General features: G+C 47.7%; 1 protein-coding gene across 3 annotated transcripts; it reads left to right on the top strand.

Annotated features, from left to right (window-relative positions):
* Nucleotides 1-717: 717 nt before the first annotated feature.
* On the top strand, nucleotides 718-22,780 carry EXOC3L4 (exocyst complex component 3 like 4). Of its 3 annotated transcripts, none has more exons than XM_019281166.3 (12): nucleotides 718-1,315; nucleotides 2,849-3,239; nucleotides 5,937-6,588; nucleotides 9,174-9,291; nucleotides 10,271-10,396; nucleotides 11,643-11,710; nucleotides 13,097-13,192; nucleotides 15,171-15,285; nucleotides 17,227-17,349; nucleotides 17,620-17,772; nucleotides 19,140-19,261; nucleotides 21,415-22,780. In XM_019281166.3, exons 2-12 carry the CDS (start codon nucleotides 2,906-2,908, stop codon nucleotides 21,575-21,577), a joined length of 2,070 nt encoding a protein of 689 aa, XP_019136711.2. In that variant the 5' UTR covers nucleotides 718-1,315; nucleotides 2,849-2,905; the 3' UTR covers nucleotides 21,578-22,780. The 3 variants fall into 3 exon arrangements, with proteins under 3 accessions (XP_019136711.2, XP_010393696.2, XP_019136746.2); XM_010395394.4 differs by having other exon boundaries at nucleotides 11,643-11,743; XM_019281201.3 differs by lacking the exon at nucleotides 19,140-19,261 and having other exon boundaries at nucleotides 11,643-11,743.
* The last annotated feature ends 496 nt before the right edge of the window (nucleotides 22,781-23,276 follow it).

The following is a 23,276-nucleotide window of genomic DNA, read 5'->3' as shown; positions in this document are numbered from 1 at the left end:
GGCAGGACTGCTCCTGCACCACGGGGCAGCCACAAACGATGCTCTGCCCAGTCCCATCTCACTATCAGGGCAATTTCACACCAGTCCATGCTGCCACTCTTCCCTGTTTAATATGATCATAATTATTTGCATCCCATGCACTTTCCATCTTCTGGACATACAGTCTCTCCCAGAGGCAGAGGAGACTGTTACCCTCTGCTCTCTCCCTCTGTTCTCCCCTGCACAGCACGAAGTCCAAATGCCATTTATTGCATCTATCCATCACTAACCTCTCTGATGTCCCTTATCACACTGACAGGTGACATGCTGGCAGGCTTCTAAAGCAAAGAAGTGCACACTGCCCATGGCATGGTGGCACCTCCTGCTTTACACCAGGACCTTGGACACCTGGCAGCCTGACTTGCCTCTGTCTGGGCACTAAAGGAGCCCCAGGGTTAAATCATTTTACACCACTCAGTGACAAACCAAGTGACTGTGTTTAATGTTGTTTAAACCTTCAAGGCCCCTTTTTTCATGCTCTTTTGCTTTGAGTTCCCTCCAAGGTTACCAAATGCTCCGAGAATGGAGGGATCCAGGGCTAGCAACTCCATGGAAATAAGTGCCCAGAGGCCAAAGTGAGGATGTGAATATATAAATATTTAACCAGGGGACACAGTACTCCCTGTCCCTCACCCACGTCTGGCAATCATTACTGGGACCCAGACACCTGTGACCTGCAGAAACAGGGCAGAAGGGGGTGAAATGCAGTCATCCCCCACAGCAGCTCTGGGGCTGCTTTTGAGCCCCCATACCCAGATAATGTGGGGCTTCAGCCCATCAGGACAGGACCACATCCTGAAATCCTCCTTCCCCCCCATTGCCCCAGGCCACCTCAGGGCAGCAGCTCACCCCATTGTAGAATAATAATTAACCTGGAGTTTTTCCCCCCTGCCTCTTCTTTTAAACGCTCAGACATAGTGAAAGTGGAACAGTGCAAGTCTTTCTCAGAGATCAAACAGGTGAAGGTGCTGGTGCTCTTGGGCAGGGGCAGACAGGTCTTTTTTTTCCACTTTTTACAGCCCTTTTCAGTGGGTAAAGGAGGATGGAGAGCATCACCGTTCCCAGAGGGAGCCCCTTGACCAGCCCATGCCTGAGGGATGGTGCCCCAGTCAGCTGAGGTGGCTGAGCTGTCCCAGACCTCTATCCTACAGAGCTGCCCCCCTGCCACTGCACCTGCACTGGATTTCCTGCGGCACGGAGCTGCTCTCAGTTTCTGTGGATCACCCCTGTGCTGTCCCAGCTCGCTGCAGAGGGGATCACTTCGATCAGTACTGGGGTATGTATGCCTTTCCTTTCTCATGGGCTCACACCTTTTGTTCCTTCTTCCCTGGCTCTCTCCACCACACAGGTCACCCCTTCGACCACTGCTGCTGCTCTGCTCTGGCTGCAGAGCCCCATGAGCTCAGATCTCAGCCTGCTTCCACTGAAATCCCTGGGCAGTGGGGTGCCCTCCTCTGCCTTCCCCCTCTGTATGGGCTGTGATGGATGAGCTCCTGAGCAAGGCAGTGAGTGGTTAAATACTCCCTCCCGTGAGAGTGTGGGAGGCAGGGTCTGAGCCCCACTGTGCCAGCAGCTCAGCAAACCCATGGGAAGATGCCATCCCTGCACTTCATAGCCTGTGAAATAACCATGCACAAGGGAGCAAAACTCTGACTGAGGAAGGATGAGATCTATTTCCAGAGTCCCAACATGTCTATGGACTACAATAATTTTTCAGTCTCTGGCTTCTGTGAGCTGGACAGACCTGAGACAGGCAGTTGGTGTGTCACCTCAAGCAATAGCTGTTTCTAATAACTTGAACTGTACACTCAGCTGCCTTAAGCCTGCTCTGGAGAAATGTGGCATTTTCCATTCTCGGGGCTTTGCAATCTACAGTGGCTCCATGAACGGGCTGTATCAGCTGGTGATCTGATGGGAGCCCTTTGCAAGGGAGGGAAGGCAAAACCTCTCTCCTCCCTCTTCCCAAACACCTGGGCCAGCCCTCAGGGTGGGCAGAGGGGAGTTGGTCTGTCTGCAGCAGGGCAGGAGCTGAGCAAGTGCAGAGCCTGTGACTGCAGCCCAGCAGCACTGACAGGAGCACTTCTGCTGAAATCTGGAATCTCCTGCAGCATCCCTGCAGCTCATGCAGAGGTTTGTTTGACCTTGGAGATACCCATTCTTGGCATGTTGGGATGCAGTGCTCTGAGGCAGTATGAGTGATGTGAACCCTTCCTGCATTGTACTGCCTCCTGTGCTGTAACTGTGACGATTCGGAGTCCAGAGATAGCTGTGGCTTTGGTGGAAGGGGCTAGAGCAGAGTTCAGCCACCTACTGGGAACAACTCACCCCTGGGCCACCTCCAGCAGCAGCAGCTCAGGATTTGAGCAGGGCAGAAGTAGCAGCAAAACCCAAAGTTCCATATTCACATCAGAAAGTGGCAACACATCAGTGAGATTCAGGAAAATTATTATTCCTGCATGGATGGAAATCCACTTAGATGAATGGAAAATAAAACCATATCTGGTTACCCACTGAAATGGTATGTTTACACAGATTTCAACATCTCTGACATCTCATGATTCCTTGGTGCTGGAGAAACAGTCACCTCTTGCCTGGTTTATGCAGTTAAGTGAAGCTTTCCAGGATACCAGGTGCAGGCCAGCATCTGTTGTCTGTGGGCAGATTGTTACAGCAGCTACAACACCTTGCCCTGTCCTCGTATTTAGGCACAGGAAAGGAATGGGCCAGATTTTCAGCCCAGGACTGACTTTGGAGACACAGTAACATCCTGTTAAGGACATCTCTAATTCTGCTGTTTTATGCATTTCAGTGATTACCATCAACCTGTTCGGTAAACTTCCTGTTGAAAGACAAGATAAATAGAAATATGGAGTTAGACACAAGGAGTGTGACCTCAGAACCAGCCTCTCCAATGAACAGTCCAGGGGAGGAAAAAATGGAGGTTGCTTCTGAACAGAGCAGCTCAGATTTGCAGAGCAGGGACAGTGGGTTCTTTGAAAGAGGTATTAAGACCATGTTAAGCATCCGGAAGTCAAAGCGAAGTCCGAACAAAGAGAGAGGGAAGGAAGGTACCGGCACTTGGAATGCAAAAAGACTTCTGCGAACACTCAGGAGCTACGAGGAGAACAAACCCATGATCTGTAACGGTGTGGAGGAGATTGGTGAAATATGTGAGCCCGTTGAAGCAAAACCTCTTTCAGGTAAGACACCAAACCACCAGTGTCATTTTCTTGGCAGGATAAATGTAACAGTAATTTACAATGTGCAAGGCTTGGGCCCAACAGAGGTGCTAAAGAACCAGGCATCCCTTCACAAGGGAGAGGCAACTGCATCCCTTGCATGGACTTGTTGAGTGTTAGCTGGCCCAGCCTGGGCAGGCCTCTGTCACTTAACATGCTGCTCTGTAGCCACCTCTGCAGTAATTTAGCCATATCAGCAGCCTGCCTATCAACCTGTCAGTGTGATATTGCCCATCACACATATCAGTCACCAAGCTGCTGAGCACAGTTTGGGAACTGCTGGTCTGACAATACCTAGAAATGCAGTGTGCTATTGCCTGCATTGCCCTCCTCCCTCCTGGACAATTCCTGCTCTTCATCTCTCAGACTGATGGTTCTCAGATTGATGGTCCTCAGACTGATGCTCTGTAGGGTGCTGCAAGGCCTAGAACTGAAGAAAGATGGTTTGGCTGTGATCTGGTTTGGAAGCTCCACTTTGGTTCCTAATCTTAGAGGTTGCCTTGCATAGAGATTTCCACAGATACTTTGCTCTCTTGCATTGACTTTCTGCCTGTACTCCTCTCAACAGCAGTGCTGCAAGTATTTGTTCTTTGTCTTCCTCAGGCTGGTTACTCTCATGTGTTTTGTCAGCATTATATAGATAGGTCTCAGACAAATTATAACAACTCCCTTTAGCATAGCTGTTATCTTTCCCCAGGCGTGAGCAGACTGCAATGACTTTGATCACGGCTAGAGCACTGCTGTCCTCCCCCTTCTCAAGGCAGAGGTGCTACCATGAATTCACCTGGAGATAACTGAGGTGGAACAACATGACTTGGCCTTTCCTCAGTCTAAATTTCTAGAAAGAAATTCTTGATGTGCTGCATAGGGTGCCACAGGGATCAGATATGGGGGCTGACACTGCCTCTGCTGTAATGTGCTCTGCTGTGCTGCAAGGTGATTTACTGCTTTACGCTGATACGTTGTGAGGCTGGTAAGCTGGATCTGAGCCCAGCTCATAAACTTTGCTAGTCTGATCTCCAAGGGTCATAGATGAGGAGCAGCAGAAAATGTTATCACAAGCTTTCTGATCTCCTGCAATAAACGAGCTGAGAAATTGCATGAATAACACCCATTCTCTGCCCAATAGCTTGTGTTTGGCCTGGACTAGAGCAGCTCTGTCAGATACACATCCCATCCTGAGATAAGTATGGCAAGTGATGGAGACTCCACCACGTGCACCATTAGGCTGCATAATAGTTAATTGCCTTTCAATTGTCTTCCTTCAACCACCAGCTGGCTGATCTTGTATTGCTAAATTAAAGATCCATTTAGCACCCAACATCACCTCCCTGAATAATTATCTGAGATGGTGATTAAATGGTGTTTTCTCATTTTGATCAACAGAACAGAATGTATTCCTCTAGTCTCTCACTGCAAGCATTTGTGTAAACACAGGTTTTATATTAATTTATCTAGAAGAGACTAATTTAGTTGGTAGAATTTCCCTCCCTTCTGAGTGCAGAAGCAACTGTAGCACCATACAGGCACTCAAAGATCTATGTGTTCTGTGATGCATCAATAGTTGGGTTATTTGGCATATTTCTCTCTTCATACAGATACTCTTATGCTACAAAGATTACTTGGTACATATGGTATAAAACCTGTGTGCAGACAAGCCCAAGGGCAGAAATTACAGGCTATGAACCAGTCCTTCATATCTTTTTTGAGTGCTCTCCAGTTTTTCCAAATCATTTTGTATGTGTATGTCCCAGAAGCAGTGGCCAACACATGCCTAAATGATACCCTTTCCCTTCTCTCTAATGTTTTTCTCATGCCCAGTGTCAGAGTGGCACCTCCTGTTCAGAGCATCTGTTATGATGTTGGCAACGGCAAGAGTTTCCCAGGGTCCCCCAAAAGCTAACCGTGCGCGTGGATCTCCTCAACACATGGCAAATACTTGTTACCTTACTGGCAAATAGGCAGTGGTTCTTGCACAAGCAAGGCTTTGCAAAACAAATGGGAAACTCAGTAGACCTCAGCCACTTTGCAGGTACCAGTGTTTGGTGACTTCCCCCCAGCCTCAGCCAAAACCAGCCAGTTCTGGTAGTGGGCGCCAAAAGCAAAGGAGATGGGGAAAACCTACATGAGACCTGAGCACCAGGAGCACCACAAATCTACAGGTTTAGATGCCCCTCCAATGTACACACCTCCCCAAACCACTCAGGGACAGCAGTGCTCAGCACTTGGGAAAAAAACATCACTGGTGCAAGGCTGTGCTCGGCACCTGACTGTAGGCTTACATACAGGAGGCTCTCTCAGGGCCCTGGTATCTCTGAGGACATGCTTGTGGGTAGGCTGGGACAGACATAACCATCCAGTGAGATATCTGACCCAAGAGCTCAGGACACCCAAAGGGGTCTGTCCTGCTCTGCTCCCTCCCCCTGCCCCAGCCAGAACCCTGGGCACTCTCCCTGCCGTCTTGGGCAGCACACTGAAATGCCCTTTCAGCCAGAGGTGCCAGAGCTGGGCCACACCACTATGGCCAGCTCAGCAGCAGAGCAGTGCTACTCTCAACAGTCCCCTGCAAGTCTCCCTGTCAGGCATCTTGTCCTGTTACCGACCTGTCAATATCCTAATGCCTGCTTTGTCCCAACCCCTTCCCTCCTCTCTCTGCAGTAATGGAAATCAATGAACTTATTCAGAAAAGACAACTTTTGGAAGCATTTGCAAGTATCAGGTTAATGGAAGATGAGACTATCTCTGAATGGGATGCTGAGAAATACAATGATAACCCCCAGGAGTTTGTACGGAAATGCAAGGATGTGGATTTGCTTTATAATTCCATCACAAATGCAATCCAGTCCATAGTGGAGGGAACACTGGAGGATCCCACTTTAGAGCATACCCTGCTGACCTCCATGGTGACTTTAATTGCCCGTGAAGAAGCAGCTCATCCCAACACAGACAGTGCTGCTTGTCCTGGGTCAGACTTGCTCGGCAGGCCCAGAAAGTGGAGGGAGCAGTGGAGGGAAGCTATCAATGAGAGTGCAAGAAAAAGAGTCCTGAAGGCACCCATGGCATCAAGGGAAGAAGCAACTTCTTGGCTTGATCTCCACTTACATTTCCTCCAGGAACACCTGAGGGAAGATTTACTGAAAATCAAGTTATCAGTAAAAAAATGCTATCCAGAGGAGTACCTGGTGTGTGACACATATGTGGAAGCTTTTCACAATGCCATTGCCTCACATTTGCAAGAACTCTCCCAGGGACCACTGGACTTCCACGAGCTCTACACCTTGCTCGACTGGGTGGCCAACACCTACCACAGGTGAGCTTGCCACTGTTTCTCTGCCTCCTCTGGGGAGCCACGGGGCTGTGGGGTACTCCAACAGCACTGTACTCCAAAAGCACTGAGCCATTCTCAGTTTTCCAAGCAAGCAAGAGAGATGCAGTGACTACAGTGGAGCCAGATAGCAAATCTGTTAACAGGTGGGGACAGAGGTCTGTGGATAATGCACTTGCTGCTTTTTACAGATCTACATCACCCCATTTTCCTTTCCCTCTCCCACTTGCTGTTCCCACATTTCAGGAAGCTTCTCCTTGCATTTGACAAACCTAGTCCTTTCTGCAGATATTTGGTAAGATCCAACAGCTATTCAGTGACTTTTCCAGGCACAGGGAAGGGCCTGTCGGGGAGGTCTTCTTCCTGTTTAATTAAAACTGTGATGCATTTGGAAATGGGCCACATTAACCCTCATGCATGGGGTCAGAGTCCTCTTAAAGAGGAGTCAAGACATCATCGAGGGTAATTAGACACATGAAAACAAAGGCTCTGTCTCAGATGTGTCTGCTAGTTGAATGGGAGGGGTTTAAGATGTCTTACAGCTCCTTGCAGGTTCAGGGGTCTGGAAAATAATCATGTGGAAACAGTTACGTCAAAGCAAAATTGTGTCTGTCCCGGTAGCTGGTCCCCAGGTGTGGCCTGAACCAGATGTCCAAGGAAGGGACAAACACATACGCACCGGCAGCCCTCAAATAAAACAAAGAAGGAGTGAAGGCAGGAGTATCAGCCCTGAGCCAAATAGTGGGTCAAAATGGGCACTGACAGAGCAGGGCAAGCAGCAGCACACTGCGTCCCAAAACACCCCTAGCCTGGGGTAGCTTTTGGGTAAGAAACATTTGCACTGCAGGTGGTCTTTGTTTTGAACAGACCTCAACAGGTTTCTTCTGTGAACTTGACCAGTTGCTCTTAAAACCCCACCTACAGTGTGATGACCATAATGACGTGTGTAACCCCCTCAGCATCACAAATCCCTGCAGATCTCATCTGAAGGGAAACTCCTGCATGGCCCCACCCCAGCACTGCAGGACAGTGGGGAAAGAAATGAGCTTCAGCAGCCAGGTTCTATACCAAAGAAAAGTGCCCACACCATATTTCTCTAAATTGCTGTGAAAGCGTTTATTGAGAGTTTGCAGTTGTTTTGGGCACTGCTTGCAATCACCTGGCTGTTCTGGGCTGTTTCCATTTGATTTTCCCATTCAAAAAAACTTCATTGTCTCTTGGAATAAATAACCAAAAAGGAAGAGATTGACTGACCCGAAATAACTATTGATGTTACAATTCAAACAAATGAAAAAAAAAAGAAAAGAAAGAGGTGGTAATAAGCCACTCGAGTATACATTTGAGACTGTCCTTTCAGTTGTGGTGAGAGTCTGTATTTAAATCTGTGCTGTCCTTTCAGTTGTGGTGAGAGTCTGTATTTAAATCTGTGCTGTCCTTTAGAATGAGCAGCAGGCTCTGGCAGCAGCTGGGCTGTGCAATGCTCCACATGTGGAGATGTTCCTCTCTGGGAAATCTGAACCATGACCATGGAAGCATTGACTCCAGGACACTATCAGCAGGCTGGGCTTATTTTCTGCTGAGCAGTCACTCTGCAGCATTCTGACCTTGTACATCACAGTCCTCACTTGTATCTGAACCTGACTGTGGGTGCAGTGCTGGTGTGGCAATGGGAACCCTTTCTGGTGCCTGAGCAAATGTGCAGGCTGTGTGTAGGACATTGCAGCCCTGTTCCCTGATTAACAAGATGACAGCTCAAAACTTAGGCCCCACCTTCATCAAGTGCATGAGTATTTTCTTCTTTCTCTTTTCCACCTTCATTGCCCTGCAAGATGCGGTGCCTCCACAGTCCGTGGCAGGTTGCAGGAATAGCACATTCAATTGTACAGGCTAATAACATTTTAATTGCCCCAGAGAGAGGAACACAGGCTTCTGTACTAATCAGCTGGCCTGATTACATGTCAATCCAGAGGAAAGTGAGCGGCAAAGTCATGTGTGAGCTGAGCCCTCGGTGGAGTCAGACTCTGTAGCTGCACGTCCACCCACCACTTCCATCTGCAGGGGAGCGTGGCTCGTGTCCCAGGCATGGCAGTGCCTTCCAGGTCCTGCTCTGCCACCTCCCCTGGCTCGGGAGAATGCAGAGAGAAATCACAGGCTGACAGGAGCCGTGATATGACACTGCAGAGGAGGCAAGGAGACGGGCTAACTCCAAAGCAGCGCGCTACTACAGGAATTACCCTGAAAGGCATTTTGCGAGCTTGTAGTCGAATGAATCAGCTTCATGTTGTTTATTTTAAAAAGTAAATTCTCATAGCACTTTTCGTGTCCAAACAACTCAGAAGTCTCATGATTTCTGAAGTGGGCTGGAACCTTAGATCATTCTGGGTTTGAATAATTAGGATTTTGAACAGAAAGGAAAGATTTTCTTGTTAAACCTTGAAAACAAGCATCACAGTTTAAGCCTTAAGTATATTTCTCATGGCTTAATAATTATGTAGCTCATGCTGCATGAATATTCCATCAGTTTATTCACACTCTGAGGCATTATAATTTGTTCATTTGATTCTTTCCAGTGAACTCTTTCTGGGTCATCCTGATCTCAAACCAGAGGTTAAGACAGAAAACCTGTCCCTGCTGTTAACACCAGCTGATTGGGATAAACTGAACGATGACTACATTGCTTCTGCAAAGGTGAGAGTTTTGACCTAGTCCCCATGTGCTCCCAAGAGAAGGTACAGGAACCCCAGCCTCCCAGACAGAGGTCTTGGATGACTGCATTGTGGTTTCCAGCCCCGCCAGGTGCTGAGTCCTACTGGCCCCACACAGAGTGCTGTATTCTAAAGCAAAAAATTCCTGAATACCACCTTGGGGACCCAAGCAGAGCCAACAGGACTGCACCAGACCCACTCAGTATGGCAGACACTTACTGAAAGGTCATAGCTGGGCTTCACCAGATTGTACCCATTGTGAAGTTAGCAGTAAAGGCATTTTAGCTACTGCTGTCACTGTGTGGGATCTCCTCCAGTACATCTGAGGTTTGCCATTGGCAGACTTTGGGCATCCCCACCAGAGGACACACTCACGGTTTGTGCCCTCTCATGAAGCCACTTCCCAGCTGTCTTTCTGCAATCCTTGTCTGGCACCCTGTGTAAGGCTTTCCTGGCTCTTTGCTGGGCTCAGATGTTTTCTTGCAAATCATTTCTGAATCAGGGCACAGCTCAAGGTGAGCTCAAGTTACGCTGCTGAATGAAATCAGTATTGCTCCACTGTGCTGGTGTTTTACCAGCAACAAGACTGATTTATCAGCCAGAACTGAGCAGTGCTGCCACTTACCTGACTGGCTGTACTGCTGGAAAGGACTGGTTTGATCTTTAATCCTGACCTGGTGCATTCCATGTGCTGGAGGACTTTGCAATCAAACAAACAGCTGACCCACTGTTTCCCTGCCAGGAGAATGACTCTCCTTTGATGTGGGAGCACCTTGCTCACACATAGCACAGTTCTGATTTCTCCTGAGGTCTGGAGCAAGGCCTGTGACTCTGCTCACCTTTCCATGCCATGCATGTTGGCCACCCACACATGCTGATGGAGCAAAATGCAGCAAGGCGCTGTACTCGTGTTTACTTCATTATCCTGAGCTGCATGTTTCCTTCCTATGTTTAACATTTAGGGGAAAATCAAAAGTTATTTTGGAAACATCTTGAGACTAGAGGTCACGGAGAAGTGGGAGAAGGAAGTTCATTCAGAAGAGAACGAAAACCTCTACCACGCCTCACTCGCTTTTGATATTCAAACGGTATTTAATTAGCTGGGGGAAAGTGGGGGGGTCTCTGTGCCTCCAGGGAAACTGGATCGTTTCCTTCTGGGGTGGAGGTACCGCCTCCTGCGATAATTTATGTAAGTCATGCACTGGCAGAATACATTAGAGCAGAAAATGCCGTTTATTACAACTTTTAGCTCTCCCGCTTGCCTTCTAGCTGCAAATTAAACCTGCTGTCAATTGTGTCAGCAACATAATAGGCAACTGATTTTAAAGTCCCTAAACCTCTTTGATTAGGAAGAAGAAAGAGAATTGGAAAAAAGGTGGAAAGAAAAGGTTTCTTTGAAAAAACCTTTGGCTTAAAGAGCAACTTCTCCCAGGGCTGTGGAAGCCGGGGAAAGGCTGTAGGCAGTGACAGCCACTCCAATTTAAACAGTACAAAAAACAAAAGCCCCTACTAGCTTTAGGGACTACAGGGCAATAAATGCAGGAGGGGTTTGGATTAATTCTCATCACTCAATTGGGTGAGTCACTTCAATTAAATACTACTAACAAAAAAAGAGAGGGAGAGAGAAATAAGGAAAATCAAAGAGTTTTACCTGCTGACATGACTCTTTTTCCATAGAGGAATATTACACATTATGTGATCACAGGGAAGGCAGGTCTGAATTCATTTAGCAGATGGATAGGATACCTTGGGAAGTATCAGAGTGGGACTGCAACACACCTCAGTCCACAAGTGCAGCTGGGGTTGTGGGAATGGGAATGTGGGAGGAGTTCCAGTGCAAACAGGAGTTCAAGGTGATGCCTGGCCCTCCATGCTGCCCTGGTATCACTCCTGAGAAGGGGGCTTGTGTGGACCCTCAGGGATGGGGCTTATAGTCACCCTTATCATGGGGTCATACATGGGGACAGCTCAGCTCCCCTTGGGCTTTGGGTTGGGGACTGATCCCTCCAGCAATTCCCCCCAAAAGAGGAGGATGACACCAGGACACCTCAGGGCTCCAGACAGCATTGCCTCTAACTCACACTCAGACAGCAAAATGGCATGAGGCCATTAAGGGTGGATGATTACATCACAAATCACTTGGTGCTTCTTGGCCCATTCTGCATTATGATTTTTAAAAATGCTAGAGATTAATAAAAACCTCCTGGCAACAAGTTGGCTGTTTGCCCCTTTGCTAGGTGAGCCATTCTCACCGACCAAAGCTGCATGAAGCTGTGAAGGATGTTTCACCAGTGCTTGTCCCACTCACTGGAGTTTCTTCATTCCCTTTTCTAGATCATCGGGCAGCACATGAAGTTATCTGGAGCTATCAGCAGAGGCCTGGAAACAAAAATGCTTGAGTTGTGCGTGTCAGAGCTGCTCGAATTCATACCAAGGTCATCACTGCTCTGGGCAGCACTTTCTTTCTAAATGAGTCCCACACTGGTAAAAAAACAGGGAAAAGGTCCAGTCACTGGACCAGGCACTGGCACTGAGCCAATGAGCAAGCTGCAAAACAACTTGGAGGGAGTCATAAACTGATTTCAGATGGGACTCTGTGAGTCCAAAAATCTAATGTCAGTGCTCTGGCAAGTAGCTGCTATCTGGATAGGGATGGGACCACTGCAGACCCATCCACCCAGGACTTTAGTGACATTGGACACTGGTCACTTGCAGCTTCAGTCGTGAGCAAGCAGTGGTTATGGATCCTCAGACCCAAAGCCTGCTTGTCCAAAACATCATCTAGGTATCCTGGGATGAGTCCTGCTGAGTGGTTTTCTCTGGCATACCATGGCTGTGGGCATAAAAAAATGGCTAATGAGACCGTCTCTGCTACACCCTGGCAAAACACACTGCCCACACTGCTGGGCTGCCTCCTGAGTCCCTTAAAATTTACTCAGAGTCCAAAGGAGATTGCTAAAATAATGTTTTTTCTTTTTTCCTTTGTTCTTCTTTTCCCTTTCCTTTGTTCTCTTTTAAATTTTTTTTTTATTTCTTTTTTATTGTTTTTGGGTCTTTTTTTAATGTGTAAAATGCAAGCTGGAGCAGCCAGGGCTCTCAGATTGAGGCACCACTGAAACTTAAGCTTTTACTTAAACAAACCTGAGATGCAAGTGGCTGGGGCCAGCTCTAGCAGGTTCCTTTACCCTGACAAAGAATGGGACCATCAGGCAAAGTCTGCCTGAGCACACAGCCTCCTGTCTTCAGCGTGGACCTGGCTGTGAAACAGCTGTCAAACCCATGAAATTATTGCTACGCAAAAGAAAACTACGTAACAACCACGCTGAGGTTTTGGGGAGGGGGGGAAGGTAGGCGTGCTGCCCTATTCCTATATATCTTCTGTTGTAAAATCAGTCCTCACTAAATCCTTTCCCTGTGTGCTTAAAAGGCACATAATATATTGCCCCAACAACCAGAGAATGAAGGCTCAGACTTGTAAGCCTGCATACCACACCTGCAATTAAACCCTCAGCATGAGAAAAAGGCAGAGATTTGGCCTCCCAACATCCCTGGCATCTCTCCAAAAGTGCTGCGTACCTGCTCAGGCGAGTGCATCCTAAACTTGTAATTATCTGCCATCTATTCCCCTCCACTGCACACACATGTTATGACAGCTGGAAAAAACTTGTCTGCGTAGAGGGGACAGGTTGGGCCAGCCATGGGTGTCTCCTGACACCACCATGTACACAGACGATGAGGCATCCTCAGTGCCCCCACCGTTAGTGTTACCTGGCTGTATTTTCCTACAGGTTTGAGCAGGAGTTCACGGCGTGGAGCACTGCCCAGGACAGCCCCATCTTTGTGCCCTATCTCGTTGCCTACGTGAACAGCTTCCAGGACCTGGTGTAAGTCTGCTCCTCCCGAGCCGAGCTGCTGCGTTTCTGGGGTGTGGGAGGGTGGCAGGATCTGTAAAGGAAAGACCAAGCTCTCCTTGATGTACCCCATGGGTACTCAGCCTCCAGCCCTTCTAATCTCATGGGAGGATTTTCCCAAAGGGATGCAAATAAAAGCCACAACGGTGAAGAGACAGAAATATGGATGGATCCAGTGGTTGCATGAGCATTTAAAACTCATTTTCAGGGCATCTTTTCGAGCCTCAGGGGAGGGTTTTTTCCATTTTTTTTTGTTCTGGAGGTTAGCAGAATAATCAAGGCTGCCTTTGGCACTGGGCTGTAGGAAACTCTATGAAAGCACTCAACACAAAAATAAATGCCTGCCATTGCTGCTGACATCTGGAACTTCCAGGGCTTTGCATGAATTTGCATGAAGCCACGTGTTGGAAAGTACCTCTGAGGAACAGGTATCATCAGGCTGACTGTCAAAGATCTATCACTCACCCCATAAGTGGGATGGAGCCAGTGAGTGCATGTCCCACACACTGGTCCATCGGCCCCGTGCCCAAGGGTTCATCAACATCTGGGGTTGTCTCTGCCATGCAGATGTGATGCTCTGGTTTGCCAGCCCAGAAGAACAACACAGGACTAGTGCGTGGGCTCTGGCCACCGAAAAGCTTGGGTTGTGATCTCCAGCCCCTGCTGCTGCGCCGCTGCCTGGCACTGCCTCCGGCAGGGATGCGTATGCCAAGTATTATTCAGGGGATGGAGGGGATTTCGGGCTCGGTGTCTCAGGAGCCGACGGCTCCAGCCGCAGCGAGCACTACCGCCGGGAAGTCTCTAGATGGCACGGTCTCTCCAGCAATGCTCACCTCGGCGAGGAACTGGCTTTTCCTGCCTCCTGCTGCCCCTGCGGGACACTGCTGCCCCTTCCCTGCTGGACACTGCAGAGGGGGTGAAGGGAGACGCCAGCCCCAGGCAGGGAGCTGGCAGTGCTCGGGTGATAGGGTTATTCCTGAGTCAAGTTAAACATTCATCAGCCTGGGGTGATGAGCTGTGGGGCAGAGGCAGGAGTCCTAACAGCACAATTTTTTGGATGCTGGACCCAGACTTCAGGTGTTCAACCGGAGTTACAGTCCTGAGCTCCAGCCTGGGATGACAGGGATGGTGTTGGGTGCTTTATCGTTCTGCCAGGGCAGCCTCAGACATATAAATCTGAGCAGTGAAAGGAACCTCCTGCTCTCTGTGTTTACAGCAGTGGATGAAGCACATCCAGGGAAGCTCGGGCATCACTGGTGATGCCTTTTTTTGTGGTGGTGCTGCCTCAGTTCCTCCCCTCACCAACACTGAGCATGTTACAATGGGACAGGAATGGAAAGCGAAAAGAAAGCCAGAGGTTGCAATGCCCCTAAAGCACACACACAGAGAATTTCATAAACCTCTCAGAAGTTTTCTTTCTCATAGGGTGAAACATTGCAGAAGTATGCACTGTCCTTAGGAAATTCCACAGGTTTCCATCCCTGTAGTTACCATCCCAGATGCTGCTGACAGATATTGTGTGGAGTGAATCAGACAGGCTCTGGGGGACACAGGGTCAGCAGCTTTCCCCTCTCTGGCTTTATTATTTACTTTTCCCCCATAGCCCTCAGTTCTCTCCCAGGTACCTGGAAATCATTTAGCAGAGGTGTTGCTCGAGTGAAAAAGCAACTGGCCTATGCAACTGCTCCACATGGCTGCACTGTCCCACCTGATGAGGAAATCTGTGGGGTTTTTTAACCACAGTTACTCAGCTATGATTAATTTTCAGTGTACAGGATTGTGCAAAAAAGAGCCATTACTTTGACTCATTAAGTGTTTCCAAGAGGAAGTACTAGAAACACAAGTTTATTTAAAAATAATATCCAACCTGCCAATCCAGATAACATGCTTAGGGCTGTGTAATAGTTTACATTTTAACATTAACTCATTGGTGATCTCTGTCTCTCTGTAGGTCAGGGTTAGAAACAGCGTTTAAAGTCAATACTGAGGAACTGCAGAAGATTTTGGCAGCTCTGACAAGGAACTTCACAAATATTTTCTTAACCAAATTAAGAACAAAAGCACAGGTAAGAGGATCTTGGCTACATTATTTCCTCAATATAAGGGTTGTGTGCAGCAGCTGAGGGTCATTGCCCTCCCCTTGTCTCACCAACTAAACCTCATTTTGCAGCACATGACATTATGGTCCCTCCAAAATGCATTTAACACTTGTGGAAATCCCCTTTACAAAGCAACACTTCCAGAATCCTGGGAATTTTTTATGATGAGCAATAAGAATTTTTCAAGCTGTTAATAGCAATCAAAAGAAAAGGGTATTTAGCAGCTTCCAGTCTCTCAGGCAAAGCAGTGGGGGAAAACCTTGCCCCTAGAGAAGCACTGGAGAGGTCAGCTGAACACCACCAATGGGACACTTTTCCTTCTATTAAACAACTTGGATTTTTTCAGGACTTTGACTTACTGATTCACAGATCTACCACCACAGTCTATTAGAAACTTCTTCAGACAGGATAGAATTCATTCTGGTAGAAGTGGTTTTTCCAGGCTGTTCCCATGGTGACAAAAGACTGATTGTTCCAGAATGAGTATGCTAAAGGTCTGGTACCAATTGATAAAGCTGTGATAAAATTGGACTTATGTTAAGAGGCCCAAAAGGCAATGTGCTTCAATGCAGTTGTGCTTCTCAGGTGCTGTAGAAGGGCCTTTCTGCTTTCAGCCAGTTTGGGTCCACTAGCTCCAGCTGGCATAATACCAGAGATGGGGGAAATCAAGCCTTTGGTCCCATCCCTTTTCACTCATCCAAATTCACTTTCTAAATCCCCAAACATAACTTCCAGAGACCAGGACAGTCATGGTACTTCTCCAACTTAAGCCAAGCCCTCCTTGCCAAGGGGACTTTCCAGTGACTGCAGATCTTGTCTTGGAGCCTAAGCAGCAGGCAAGGAAAGGCCCCAAGCCAAGGCATTGAGCAAGAGAGCTGAAATGTCGTGAGAACTGAGAGAGGCCGAGTCAAAGCATTTCTAAACAGATCTCTAGCAGGCTGGGAGCACAGCAAGGGAGGAAATAATTGGGAAGGAAATTGCCAGGAGTCTAAAGATCCTGAGAGCTAGGAGGAGAAAAGGGGATATGCCAGAAGAAGGATATTTTGCATTTGGCCCTTAGGGAAGTCTCTTCCAGGTGCCAGAAGTCTTTAGCAGATACTGCTATTTTTATATGAAGGTACATTAGCTCTAGGGACCCAGCAAAGGAAAATAACCCATTGAGGACACTTGGTCAGAGTACCTTGTACCCAGGACAGATGGGAAACAGTGTCATCACTAACCATGAGGCTGGATAAAGCTGGAGATGCTCCCAGCTGCCATTCCCCCACCATCACATCAGAGTAAGAAGGAAAATCCCAGCAAGACTTCATGCAGGTCTGCAGGAGTACAGACAGCCTCCTGGGAGGGCTGTGAACACGAAGAGCTTCATTTCCTCATGGAGAAAGCTGAGAAAGCTGTAGAGGTGATGGATTACTGGGCTAATTTCCAAGAGATTCACTACCAAGTGACTTCTCATTTCCATAGCTGGTGCAAACCCGTGTAACACTGGCATACATGGTTGCCCACCACAGCCTGTTCTAGTCATGCCTGAGTCTCCTGTGATTAACATTCTAATCTCTTTCCTCCCCAATACATTAGAGAAACAAATTTATTTACCTAAAGAAATAGAGTTGGTGGATCAGAAGGTGGCACAGAGCAAGGAAACGAGATATCCCAAATAAGCCTTTAATGCCAAAACATCTCCTGCTCAGGGTGTGATGGTTCTCCCCTCTGCACTGGGGCACCTACCCAGTAAGGGGAGACATGGGTGTGAATTCCCTGGGGTGGAGAGAGAAACCCAGCCTGCACCTGGTGTTTCTTCATGCAGGGGGGGTGCTCTGTGCTTTCAGTTCAAGCCTGAGATCCTTCAGCTAGGGCATCAGGTAGTCTGAATATACCTGTGCCATCAGTGAGTTGGTCTTTTTTCAGCCACTCCTTAAGAAAATCCTGACCAAGAACTGGATTTTGGCGATGGAAGGGCCGGACTCGCTGACGTCGGCAGTCTCGCAGTTCTCCGAGCACCTGCAGCACATGAGGGAGCCCCTGGGGCAGGTAGGCAGCCGGTTCCACGCCTGGGCACAGGGATGCTGGGGGCTCACACGATCACTTTCAGGCTGTGGTAACACCTGCAGACTCCTCTGCAACAGTGGTTGCTCTTTATAACTGTGGGGGCTGCAGAGATGAGTGAGTGTGTGCTGATGGTGTGCTCCCTCCTCTATGCCCTCAGGTGCTGCCAGAGACCTGAGAGCTTTCCCTGCCCTCTCTCACTGCCTTGGCCTTGAATGGACAAAAAACCCCACAAGATTTGTTTTTTTTAACCAGGAGCTTCTACAGGAAGTTCATAAATACGTGGTGAAGGAATATATCACACAGGTCATCAAACCCAGATGGAAAATGAACAGGGAGACACGGCAGCAAGTGAGCAGGAAGATGAGCCTGGAAGCCGCAGTCATTCACGATACATTCATTGATCAGGTATGGGCGCTCTCTCCTGGTACCCCCTGGCTGCTGACTCTCAGAGGTGCAATATTCCCACTTGGCTTCCCACAGACCAGGCAGCAGGCTCTCCAGTACGCCAAGCCTCAAGAAATATAGAAGTGCTTAAAAGAGAGCAAGCGAGGTGGTTACTGCAGGTTCATGCTGTGGGTTTCCAGCCTGGCAGCCTCTCTGCATTGGCAGCTTGTGCATGTTCAGCCAGCAGCTCTCTGATGGCAGCACCTGGTGTTTTAGCACGTTCCCAGGGAGCTTTGCATAGGGTGGTTCATGTGCTGTAGGACGACACTCATCTGGTGGCAGCTTCGTCGTGGGCCTGTTCCCTCAGGCCACGGGATGCATTTTGTCACCAAAGGATCCCTGCCCTGGATAAAGCTCATGGAGTTGAGTCCCATGAGAAAGTCCATCTGGGTACACAGTCTGTGTACAGCAGGGCATGGGGAGAAAGTGGTGGCTGCCTGTGTGTTTTGTGACTAGACAACTGGTACAACCCACACCTGAAGGTGGGGTAACGAGGTTCCTGTTAATAAATCCTTTGGGCCAGATTAGAGTGGCACAAAACTAAGTGACCAGTGTGAGATATAGATATATCTATACATAGACATATATGTGTGAGTGTATAAATATAAATATAAATGTATGGCAGGTTTATTTTAAAACTATTCAATTACAATGGAAAGGTGGTATTTATTACAGGTGGTTATTACCTGTAGTAATATAACAATATAAAAGTATAAAAATATCACTTAAGAAAATATACAAGGAAAAGAAAGAAAGGGTAAGAGTAGATAGCAGAGAGAAAAGGTATTGCCACCCGTGTACCCAGTGACAGGACTTGATTGTTGCAATTTACGTGTCTGTTGGTCAAAACAATGGTTGCCATTGGTCAAGTCATTAACCTTTAACATTTCTGTCTCTCACAGCAACAATCAATCTGGGATTTTCAAGGAAGTCAAAGTTGAATTACTTGGATTTTGTGGAAAGTCAGGCATCCAGGGCACTAAATCCCCTCTCCGAGATGAGGCACATGAAACAGCAGGAGGTGAAGTCTCTGGCATCTGCTGCTATGCTGGAGCACAGCCACAATGCCCTGCTCATGGTCTGGCTTGCTTGGGTGCTCGTGAGCATCAGGAAGTGCAGGGCCAGGCCTAGGAGAGCTCCCAGGGGTACCTTGCCATTGCCACCCAGCACCCTGCTGCCTGCCCGAGGCAGCCTGTCCTGCCTGCACCAGTCCTGGCTCACACCAGTAAATACACCCCATGTACACAGGCCATGCTCTTGCCACAGGGAAAAAGGCATTTAGCAGGTGCTGCTGTCCCTGATGTCCCCATGTGACTCTTTGTCCGCAGGGCTCTGGTGCCAACTGGCTCTCCCCCGCCATAGACCACATTGCCAATATCATTGGAGAGAAGCAAAAAGACAAGATCAAGGCACATGTCAAGGAGCTGTGCCAGGACTATCCAGATATCAGGTACATGAACTGGCAGATGCCAGAACTGTTGGGCTCCATCCCAAACAGCACCAGCTCGCCCTGTGCCTGTGCCAAGCTCTTCAGCTTGTCTGTGTTGGTGGCCACACGTTAGAGATCAGGGTGCCAGCAACAATGGGAATCCCACCTTATTTTTTTCTGACTGCGTAATTTTTCTCTTTTCCCCTTGTGTGCTGTATCTTACAATGCACAAAAATTACCTTCAAAGCCTTTTCATTTTAGAATGGAATGGGATGGAATGGAATAGACTAGAATCGAACTATTTCAGTCTATTAGGAAGGGACTTCCAGTGATAATCCAGTCCAACTTCTCATCACTTCGAGCCTGACCAAAAGTTAATGTAAACTATTAAGGGCATTGTCCAAATGCCTCTTGAGCATTGACAGGCTTGGGTCATCAACCACCTCTCTAGGAAGCCTGCTCCAGTCTTAGACCACAGCTTCAGTTAAAAAACGCATCCGAATGTCAAGTCTAGAGCTCCCCTGACAGAGTTTTGAACCATTCCCATGCATCCTCTCCCTGAATTCCATTTTATTGCTCAAAATGAACCTTGTTTCACAGTAAAGCTCCAATTTGCTCTTCTGCACATCACCAGTATCAGTATCAAACAATCAGCCCTGTTTGCCAATTTGCAGGCTCCAGATTTGGAGTAAATAGTTTGTCTCCTGTTCCCAGGCTCAGACCTCAAAGTGTGGCAGCCATTGACGCAGTTCAGCTGCAGTTTCTGAAACGGCCTCAACACAACCATTAAATTTTGGAATAAATTACAAATTCTTTATTTTATACTTTCCATTTGCTGTTCCAAGGCTGCATCTGGAAAATTTAAAACTCCTGGAAAAGTAAAGAAAGTGACTAGCTCTGTGCATGGCTAAGCAGCTGCGAATCAGAAGTTACCTCCTCTTCTACAGTTCTTCTTTCAACCACTGAGAATGAATATCAGTGGTACAGATTGAAATAAATTCCATTTCATCAGGGTAATTTAAGAAAAAAAAAACCCCAAAGATTTCAGCACTGGATGACATTTATGCAATCAAAATAATACATAATACTTAAGTAATTGCTAGAATACTGAAGTAGACCCTCAAATATGAGGAAAAAAATCACATTAAATATGTTTTCCTCTCCCCAAAACTGGGGCTCAAAATTTTTCATAACCAGATTTAACGAGTGGGTCAGATATGCTTCAGACTTGTCTGTGTGGGGGAATTCAAGACATGGACATGTAAAGGAACAATTATTCCTAAGTAATTTTCTAGGTGAACATACCTACCTTACAAAAGAATGCCCACAAACAAAAAACAAACAAAATCAAATAAACAAATAAACCCCAATAAGGGTTTAATCCCAGTGGCCAGACTAAACTGAAAAAGAGGCAGTGCCTGTTCTGGGGAGGGTGCCTGTACTGGGAGGTAAATGATGGCTAGTCATCAATGATGGCTATTTGAAAACAATTTTCCAGTCAGAAAAGCCATTTACAAGGCTGTGATTTGTGGTACTTTTTCATCATTAGCCTCAGACCCAAGCCAGGTTTTAAGGCTTGTTCTCTTGGTTTATCTAATTCCTGACTTTCCATTATTGAGTAACATTATTTTTAACAATGAAGTTCGGAAAACGAGGCGGAATCTGCTGGACCTGCACTGCTTCCTGTTCAGGTCCCTGTTAATTTTTCCCCTGAGCTCTCAGAGATGTCTCTGAATTTGTATACACTGAGATTACTGGAACAGGGTATGTTTCCAAGTCAGCTTTCCAGCTCTAATCTCATTAGTGCCTATCAGCTTCCTAAATATTAGTACTTCCATTACTCATCTCAAAATAATCATTACACAAAAGGTCCGCAGCCTCTCTGGAAAACTTGCAAAAGGCATCATGGGCGTGGAGAGAGAGGAGGAAATTCCCTGAAGCACCAGCAGCAGGAGGCTGTCCCACCAGTGTGGTGTGGCAAGAGCTGCTGCTCACTGGTTTGGTACCTCCAGAGGCTGCAGACTCCCATCCTGGTGGCTCCTCCAGTGCAGTGAGGGGTCAGTCCCTGGCACTTTGCTATAGCCTTGCTCTGTCTCCAGCACAGCTGTTGGTTGCTCACCTCCAGGCTGGTTTTGCTGGCCAGGTCTGAGCAAGGTCTTGTTTGGTTTCTGCAGGAAGGAACACATCCTGGCCATCCTGGCACTCCGGGGGCTGGGGCGCGCCAGGAGAGCGGCGATTTTTCAGCAAGTCCACCATGCACGGGAGAGCTCCGACAGAGGGGAGGGCAGCACACTCTTCGCTGAAATTGATGTTCCAGTAATCATCAGCTGCTTCTAACGCAGGACCAAAACAGCAGGCAGCATCCTGCCTCCTCCTACACTGCCTCTACACATGATCCAAAATCTGCTAATCCATCTTGCTCCTCCGCAAACCCAAACTTTTGACTGCTGTGGAGAAAGGAATACTTTCCTGAACTTGCTACCCCAAGCTCAGAACCCCAAGGCAACAGATGCACCAAGACACTGACCTCCTGCAAGAGCTCCTGGGCAGCAGCTCCAGCCCAGGCATGGTGTCCACCTCATGTTCCATATGGATTCTATTGCTGAGAGGCTGCTCCACTGTTTGGTACAAGATTAAACGTATTTTCAGAGAACAGGAGAAAACCAAAAGCAGTTCACTCAGAGCTGTATTAAGGCCTCAGCGCTATATTAAGGCTTGGACTGTGCTCTGCATAATTATACAGCAGCAGAGCAAGAGAGCCTCCCTCATAATTAGTGCCCATGAGCAACCGAGGGGCAGAGCTTGGGCAGGGATGTGGTAGCACCCAAGTTTTATTTCCTGCCCCACAAACCAGCTGGCTGAGCTGGCATGACCCAAGGTCATGATGTTGTGACCTGAGGCCACAAACCACTACCTGCCTGGGGAGGAAAACACTGGGTAACCAAACCCCACAGCTGGGACACGCAGCACATGGAACACTCTGCCCTCCAGGGTGGCCCCCATGGCCCCTCTGGCATTTCAGCCGATTTTCCTCACACGAGGGCTGTCTTGAAAAACTCCTGTTGGACTGAAGATTTGTCCATGCCACCACATCTCTGTGTGTACAGATATGCCTGGATCGGATATGCCACGTGGAGGGAGGCTTCATGTTCTCCTTGACTTGGGGAAAGTGCCACCATGCCTCTAGTCCATTTTCTTGTGTGATTAAATGCATTTTAACAGATCTGTTACAATCTGACTGCAGTATGAAACCTAATGTGAGGTGGACAGACAGTGCTACAGATGAGATCCTCACCTGGTGTAAACCAGCATCATCCCATTGATGGGCATGGATTACCATAGGGTTAACTCCACGAAGGATCCAAAGCATTACATCCAGCATCTGCAGGGGAGACTGAAAGAGACATTCAGCAGTCTACAGCTGTATAAATCTGATTTTATTTAATTCAATTTATCCTTTAGGTTGCCCTCTGCAGGATTTAATCTAGGACTACAGAGATGTGTTTATGATCTATTAAAATGATAAATGTGGACATGGCATAGCCTTGAACATGATTTTTTCTTGCAGCAGAGCTTACAGCATCAGCTGTGAGCCTCTTTTGTTTCCTTTGCTTCAGGTTGCACCAGTGTAAGTTTCAGTCTGGGTGAGCAGCAGGTGCTGGTGACAGGCCAAGGGAAATTTTCTGATGGATAAGGTGCACAGAGTGCACCTTTAATTCACAATCATCATATGAAAGTTTTTCTAAGGTAGACTTGTTACCTCCGCTGTCAAGATAAGATGTTTTTCTAAAGATGGCTTTGAAATATCAGGTATAACTTGAGAGCTTGAAGCAGGAAATCCTGGGAGGAATTTTCTGCCCTGCATCATTCTTCAATACATCTCATGGCAATTCCGACAAACCCTCAGCTTAGTGACTCTCTGTATTTGCTATGGAGAAGGAGAAGTAAAATATCGTGTGGTTTTCCCATTAGGTGTGCAGAACACATGAACACTTCGGAGGTCCCCTCCCCTGTCCTGGGGACATGGTGCAAGCAG

The sequence above is a fragment of the Corvus cornix genome, chromosome 5 (assembly GCF_000738735.6).
Source record: "Corvus cornix cornix isolate S_Up_H32 chromosome 5, ASM73873v5, whole genome shotgun sequence".
NCBI lineage: Eukaryota > Metazoa > Chordata > Aves > Passeriformes > Corvidae > Corvus > Corvus cornix.
Note: the sequence above shows the minus strand (reverse complement) of the source record. Positions and strands in the feature narration are given on the sequence as shown.